Here is a 6844-nt window from a genome sequence, read left to right as displayed (position 1 = left end):
AGAAACACCGACACTGATCAGTTGGAATAAGCGCTCTGTTTCTGTGCTGTAAACTAAAATGTATTTTCTAAAACCTGTTTTCACAGGTGATCAATGTGGGTTTTCTCAGGTCAATTTTCCATTTGATATGAAATATAATCAATACTTTTCAATGCATCTGCCAGACTGATCGCAAATGTGAAAGATGTGTCTTTTTTTTGTCACTTGTATAGACTTATCGAGCAAACTGCTTTTCCAATGATCCACCCTCTCTGGCTGAGCGCCCGGGGTCCACAGTCACAAACCTGTTTGAGCTGATGGCGACGCGTGCCCAATGCATGTCATCAATTCAACTCAATTAATCCCACTGAGACCCTGTCGAGAGAGAGAGAGAGAGGACAATGTGCAAGAATTTACTGCATACGCAGCGACTCAGGACACCTTTTATGTTCAAATCAAATGGCCACCTTATTCAGCAGAATCCTCCGTACAGGGCCAACGTTAGGAAAGTTGAACCTGTCCGACTGAATGGAAATGTAGAAGTAGCATTTCGAATTTAATCACGGGTTAAGTAGTAAAGGATTGAAAAAAGACCTTTGCAGTTTGTACAAGGCCGGCGGGAGACCCCATGGCTCTTTCCCTCGGTGCTGGCGACCCGCCTTGACTCCAGAATTCACTGCTAAATCCACTGCTACTCGCTGCTAACTTCTATATAAAAACTTTCACATCACGTGATTGTTTGAAGCTAACTCTCCAATAAATTGCAAATCTCTTTGTCTTGAGTGGGGTCGGGGGGGGGGGGGGGGGGGGGGTTGTGGGTGGGTGGGGGGTTGTGGGGTGGGGGGGGGGGGTTGTAAGGACAGATGTTCAATTTTGGGCAGCTACCCCAAGCCAAAACAAACGCGCCCTTTTCATTCGGGGGCAGATTGGATGCCACTTTAATTATCCAAAAACAAGCCAAACATTTGAAAATAAAACTTATGACTGGTCGAGCATTGTGACCGAGAAAGCCCCCCCCCCCCCCCCCCCCTTACACAATATAAAAGATAATATAAAACATCTTTCGTTATATTAAATCGATTCTGAGTGATACATCCAAACCAATTGGATTGTGTCCCATTGCATCAAAATATAACGAATTATCCATCGCAAGTGGAATTAAAATAGAGCATTTTCCTGGTGTATATTTAAAAACACAATTTGGCTCCCTCAATCTCCCAAGTTAAACGTGTTAACGCTGCAAATCAAACTTATGGAAAGTTCTAAAGTCAGAATGAAACTATTCTGCTCGTATAAGGATTGCGGGCACCGCACGGTTCTAAATTCTTTTTAGATTTCAAAACAAATTATGATGTGTATTTGGCATTGAGGATATTGGAAGTGGTTCTATTCGGCTGATGCCTGACCTGGGCGGGGGGTGCTGTGGGTGACATGTGTCTGGCGCGTGGCTTGAAATCAAGTCTATTTATCCTCGAGGGATCCCACTCTCGACTCTAGTTTATACATTTCACATTCTACATTCCCTTTACCCTGGTTAAACGGCACCGTTTCAAGTTTGATTTTATTTGCAAAGTGAATTCAGTCGCCGGTAGTGAGCACATTTCTGCTCCCCCTTCACTCCGTTCTAACTCCGGCGAGGCAAATTCCTGTTTCTCGGGGGCGATGGGAGGAAACAGAAAATCAGAATTTGCAACGAACGAAATAAAAATAGGAGACCATGGCCGCGGAAGCCACCAAACAAGGGTTTGTGGAAACATTGGCAACGCCGAATTGATCGTGTTGACCCAGTTTCCTGTAGCCCCCATCCCTCGCCCACCCCTCAATCCGCATTAGTATTAATCACACATTAAATGCCCAAATCATTGTCTGCAGCTTGAAGAGACAGGTGGGGTTTTTTGGGGGGAGTGTTGGTGGGGGGGGGGGGGGGGGGGCAGTGAGACGGCGTAGTTTTCGGCTTGGGAAGCTGATTTGTTTTTCCAATTGGGAACAAACAGTTTTGTTTCCAACCTGAGATCGTAGAATTTTGGGGAAAAAAAGTGCATCCAATCGGTTTTACTAAAAAAAACACACAACAAACTTCATATATGTTCCATAAGGCAAGATTTGGAAAATGAACATTATTCGTTTTTAAAAAAAGACTCACTGGAAAAGTTTGATGAATTTCCACTTAGCCTGTCTGTGCTCGCAAACGCCAAGAGTTTGGGGGGGTGTGCATATTGAAGAGATCGCTTTCAAAAAACACGACAAAGTGTGGGCAGTTACGGGAAATGGTTGCAATTTTACTATTTTCTTAAAAATACAGTGAGAATTGGGTCGGATTAATCAAATATCAAATCTGCAGCATTTTTCAACTAAAATTGACCCAATACATGTTGAAACAGCAATATTGTTCGGGGCTGCTTTTTACTGACTGTAAGTTTGTAAATCCATATCGAATTTTATTTGCGTATTTTTAAAATCGAGGGCCCCGGGACAGATGGCAACTTTGGTTTGAATGAGTTGGGAGGGTTGGTGAAGCGCTCAGAGGCGTCTGCCGTCACTTCACAAAGGCGAGTGGGCAGGGCGTGGACACTCCCCAACTCTATAAACTCACCCAGCCACCCAGCCACAGAGTCATTCCCACACTCTGTACCTGGCAGCTCCCACAGCTCCCAGCATCTTCTGTCTGAAAGCTCTCTCCCTCTCTCAAACAGACACACACCCACACACACCGGGCAGAGAGAATGTCTCCTCATCTCTACGAATCGAGCACTACAGAGCACGGACAGTACTCTGCACACCTGAACAAACGTAAAAAGAGAGAAGCCAGCGATTTAAGAAAGGTAATTCCCCACCCCTCCGCCCCACATACTGAATCCAGCTCGTCCCGAGGAGCCGCCACGTCGGGGTATCTGTCTCGTGGTTTAACTGTGTTCCCGCGTGTAAAACCTGATTTGATTTCCTTGCAGACTCTGAAACCTCTGATGGAGAAGCGGAGACGCGCGCGGATCAATGACAGTCTGAACCAGTTAAAGACTCTGATCCTGCCCCTCATTGGGAAAGATGTAAGTGAAGGTTTGATTTCTCTCTCTTGTCCTGGTAAACCCTTTTTGAGCGACAAGCTGGTTTTAATTCGATTTACAAGATAAAGAGTTCATGATTAAAACTTTCTGTCTTTTCCCCCCTCCCTCTGACAGAGTCCACGTTATTCCAAACTGGAAAAAGCTGATATTCTGGAAATGACTGTTCGGTTTCTGGAGGATTTGCCCAAAACTCCATTGTACGGTAAGTGCCTTCAGATGGGATCTGCTTCAGAATCAGAGCATCCCGCAGTCCACAAGCTACCACGGCCCATTTTAGTTGAGAGGAATTGAAAATCTCCTTAAACAGTTACCACTGCTCATCAACATGATAAAAACCGGGGGGGGGGGGGGGGGGGTTACAATTATTTACCGCGTCTTTCATCCTCTTGGGAACTCCCAGGGCGCTTTATTCTGGGCCAGAGTAGGGCTAATTTACACATTAGGTCCCACAAAGTGTCCAGGAAAACGGATTGGTTAATCTCTATTGCTGCTTCTGTCTTCTCCATCCGAATCTAAATGTGTAAAGGGGAACTGACCAGCTATTGAGTTTATAGGAAGAAGTCTCACAACACCAGGTTAAAGTCCAACAGGTTTATTTGGAATCCCTCAGCCGATGAAGGAACTGCCCTCGGAAAGCTGGTGATTCCCAATAAAGCTGTTGTGACTTTAACCTGCTGTTGTGAGACTTCTTACTGTTCTCACCCCAGTCCAACGCCGGCATTTCCACATCACTGAGTTTATAGACAGGTGACAGTTTATTTGCTAACACTATGAAGAGGTCCACAAGCTGGGGAATGACCACTGTTTTGTCTGTTCTCCTTACAGATCGCCTGGATAGCTATCGGGACGGTTACCGTGCCTGCCTCCTTCAGCTGAGCAACCTCCTCCCGTCCTCAAAGCTCATGGGAACGGAAGGGTGCGATCGTTTGACAGACTACCTGAAGAGGTGCATGCCTTTAGTGTCCTATTACCCTTACTCTGCCAGCATCAGGAGCCCGGCCGGCGCAGAGGTATCGCCGCGGGAGGGACCCCGGAGTTTGGTCCGATCCAACGCAACTGGGTGCCCAGCGTTTCAGCGACCGTCAGCCCCCAGTGTCAGCCCTCGCCTCAACCAGCAAGTCCTCCCAGTCCCCCAGCAGAACTGCATCTGGAGGCCATGGTAGCGGGCGTGGACACACAAGAGACTCTTAACACGTATAAATACTTTGTGCAGAATTAAACTGTAAAGAAAATGTGTACATATGGAATCGTTTTGCATGATATATCTGAGGCATTTATAGTTTTATGAATTGGAATTTCTATGCAAAACAGAAACTTATTGACCTCGATCCGATTAAATATCCACTGACAATTGGGCACTTTTTAATGGTGGCATGCCGGCCTGTTGTATATAAGGGAATATATTTTAAATAAGAAAATTCAAAGATAATATAAAAGTGTTTAATGATTGTATAAAAGATTTTTTTGAAAATAAATCAAAATAGAAAATGAACTTGGTGGTTTGGGTGTTCTAATTTCTCAGCCATTTGATTCCTGTCTCTCCGTGAAGGGGATGTTTCCTGTATTGAAATGCTTCAAGATTCAGGGCAGAGCCGCGGGAGTTAATTAATCACATCAGGTACAGGAACCTGGGATTAAAATAGATAGGTCGGTACAGACACGATGGGCCAATGCGCCTCTCTTTGCGCTGTGAAATTCGATGACTCAATGTTAGAGCGAGAGCTGGAGGAGTTTGCACTCTCCCTGTGTCACCCAAACCCCAGGACAACCTGGTGTTCCCCTTCAGGTCCACCAGAAAAGGCCATTGTCATCAATCATTGAAAATCATTCGCATAGAATCGAGAGGGGAGCTGAGAGTTTGTTTTTTCACTCAAAGCTGCCCGTTTCTGAAAAGTTCTACCTGAACACTCAAATGTGAGGTCAGGAACTGGAATTATAAATGGAGACTCCCAACAGTTTATTCTCTTCCAAGTTGTCATTCGGCCGAGATTTGTCTGCTCAACTTTCCGCATTGGGTCTTGAACCCACGACCTCTGATTCAAGAGGTGACAGTGCTACCAACTGAGTCACAGGCGTTAACATCAATACTCGAATATCCTAAACGATTATCCAATTGAGAATATTCTCGCCTTTACTACAACATCAACAGAGGACATACTCGCATATCCTGTATTATTCAATACGACGACAGAGTCCATTATCCCATACCCTTCACCACATGGCAATTCCGCATGTACGACAGCATCAGTATAGCAAGCGCATACCTGAATGTCCTATACCCTTCAATACAGGGCATACCCGCAGCCTATAAATTCCAATTAACATGTATCCTTCAATAGAACATAACAACATAAGAACTAGGAGCAGGAGTAGGCCATCTGACCCCTCGAGCCTGCTCCGCCATTCAATGAGATCGTGGCTGATCTTTTGTGGACTCAGCTCCACTTTCCGGCCCGAACACCATAACCCTTAATCCCAATCTATCTCTATCTTTAAAACATTTAATGATGGAGCCTCAACTGCTTCACTGGGCAAAGAATTCCATTGATTCACAACCTTTTGGGTGAAGATGTTCCTCCTAAACTCAGTCCTAAATCTACTTCCCCTTATTTTGAGGCTATGCCCCCTAGTTCTGCTTTCACCCGCCAGTGGAAACAACCTGCCCGCATCTATCCTATCTATTCCCTACATAATTTTATATGTTTCTACAAGATCCCCCCTCATCCTTCTAAATTCCAACGAGTCCAGTCCCCGTCTACTCAACCTCTCCTCATAATCCAACCCCTTCAGCCCTGGGATTAACCTAGTGAATCTCCTCTGCACACCCTCCAGCGCTAGTACGTCCTTTCTCAGGTAAGGAGACCAAAACTGAACACAATACTCCAGGTGTGGCCTTACTAACACCTTATACAATTGCAGCATAACCTCCCTAGTCTTAAACTCCATCCCTCTAGCAAAGAAGGACAAAATTCCATTTGCCTTCTTAATCACCTGTTGCACCTGTAAACCAACTTTTTGTGACTGATGCACTAGCACACCCAGGTCTCACTGCACAGCAGCATGTTTTAATATTTCATCATTTAAATAATAATCCCTTTTGCTGTTATTCCTACCAAAATGGATAACCTCACATTTGTCAACATTGCATTCCATCTGCCAGACCCTAGTCCATTCACTTAACCTATCCAAATCCCTCTGCAGACTTCCGGTATCCTCTGCACTTTTCGCTTTACCACTCATCTTAGTGCAAACTTGGACACATTGCACTTGGTTCCCAACTCCAAATCATCTATGTAAATTGTGAACAATTGTGGGCCCAGTACTGATCCCTGAGGGACACCACTAGCTACTGATTGCCAACCAGATAAACACCCATTAATCCCCACTCTTTGCTTTCTATTAATTAACCAATCCTCTATCCATGCTACTACTTTACCCTTAATGCCATGCATCTTTATCTTATGCAGCAACCTTTTGTGTGGCACCTTGTCAAAGGCTTTCTGGAAATCCAGATACACCACATCCATTGGCTCCCCATTATCTACTGCACTGGTAATGTCCTCAAAAAATTCCACTAAATTAGTTAGGCACAACCTGCTCTTTATGAACCCATGCTGCGTCTGCCCAATGGGACAATTTCTATCCAGATGCCTCGCTATTTCGTCCTTGATGATAGATTCCAGCATCTTCCCTACTACCGACGTTAAACTCACTGGCCTATAATTACCCGCTTTCTGCCTACCTCCTTTCTTAAACAGTGGTGTCATGTTTGCCAATTTCCAATCTGCCGGGACCACCCCAGA

General features: G+C 45.0%; 1 protein-coding gene across 1 annotated transcript; it reads left to right on the top strand.

Annotated features, from left to right (window-relative positions):
- Positions 1-2580: 2580 nt before the first annotated feature.
- Positions 2581-4508, top strand: hes2.1 (hes family bHLH transcription factor 2, tandem duplicate 1). The gene is made up of 4 exons (XM_038822268.1): positions 2581-2801; positions 2928-3023; positions 3156-3243; positions 3867-4508. Exons 1-4 carry the CDS (start codon positions 2703-2705, stop codon positions 4202-4204), a joined length of 621 nt encoding a protein of 206 aa, XP_038678196.1. The 5' UTR covers positions 2581-2702; the 3' UTR covers positions 4205-4508.
- The last annotated feature ends 2336 nt before the right edge of the window (positions 4509-6844 follow it).

The sequence above is a fragment of the Scyliorhinus canicula genome, chromosome 16 (genome assembly GCF_902713615.1).
Source record: "Scyliorhinus canicula chromosome 16, sScyCan1.1, whole genome shotgun sequence".
In the NCBI taxonomy this organism is placed as follows: Eukaryota; Metazoa; Chordata; class Chondrichthyes; order Carcharhiniformes; family Scyliorhinidae; genus Scyliorhinus; species Scyliorhinus canicula.
This window is presented reverse-complemented; position numbering and strand designations above follow the sequence as displayed.

Excerpts from the sequence above, each read along its gene's own strand:
- hes2.1 (XM_038822268.1), top strand. The coding sequence starts at position 2,703 with ATGTCTCCTCATCTCTACGAATCGAGCACTACAGAGCACGGACAGTAC. Across the intron at positions 2,802-2,927 it reads AAGCCAGCGATTTAAGAAAG|ACTCTGAAACCTCTGATGGA; the intron begins GTAATTCCCCAC and ends ATTTCCTTGCAG. Across the intron at positions 3,024-3,155 it reads TGCCCCTCATTGGGAAAGAT|AGTCCACGTTATTCCAAACT; the intron begins GTAAGTGAAGGT and ends TCCCTCTGACAG.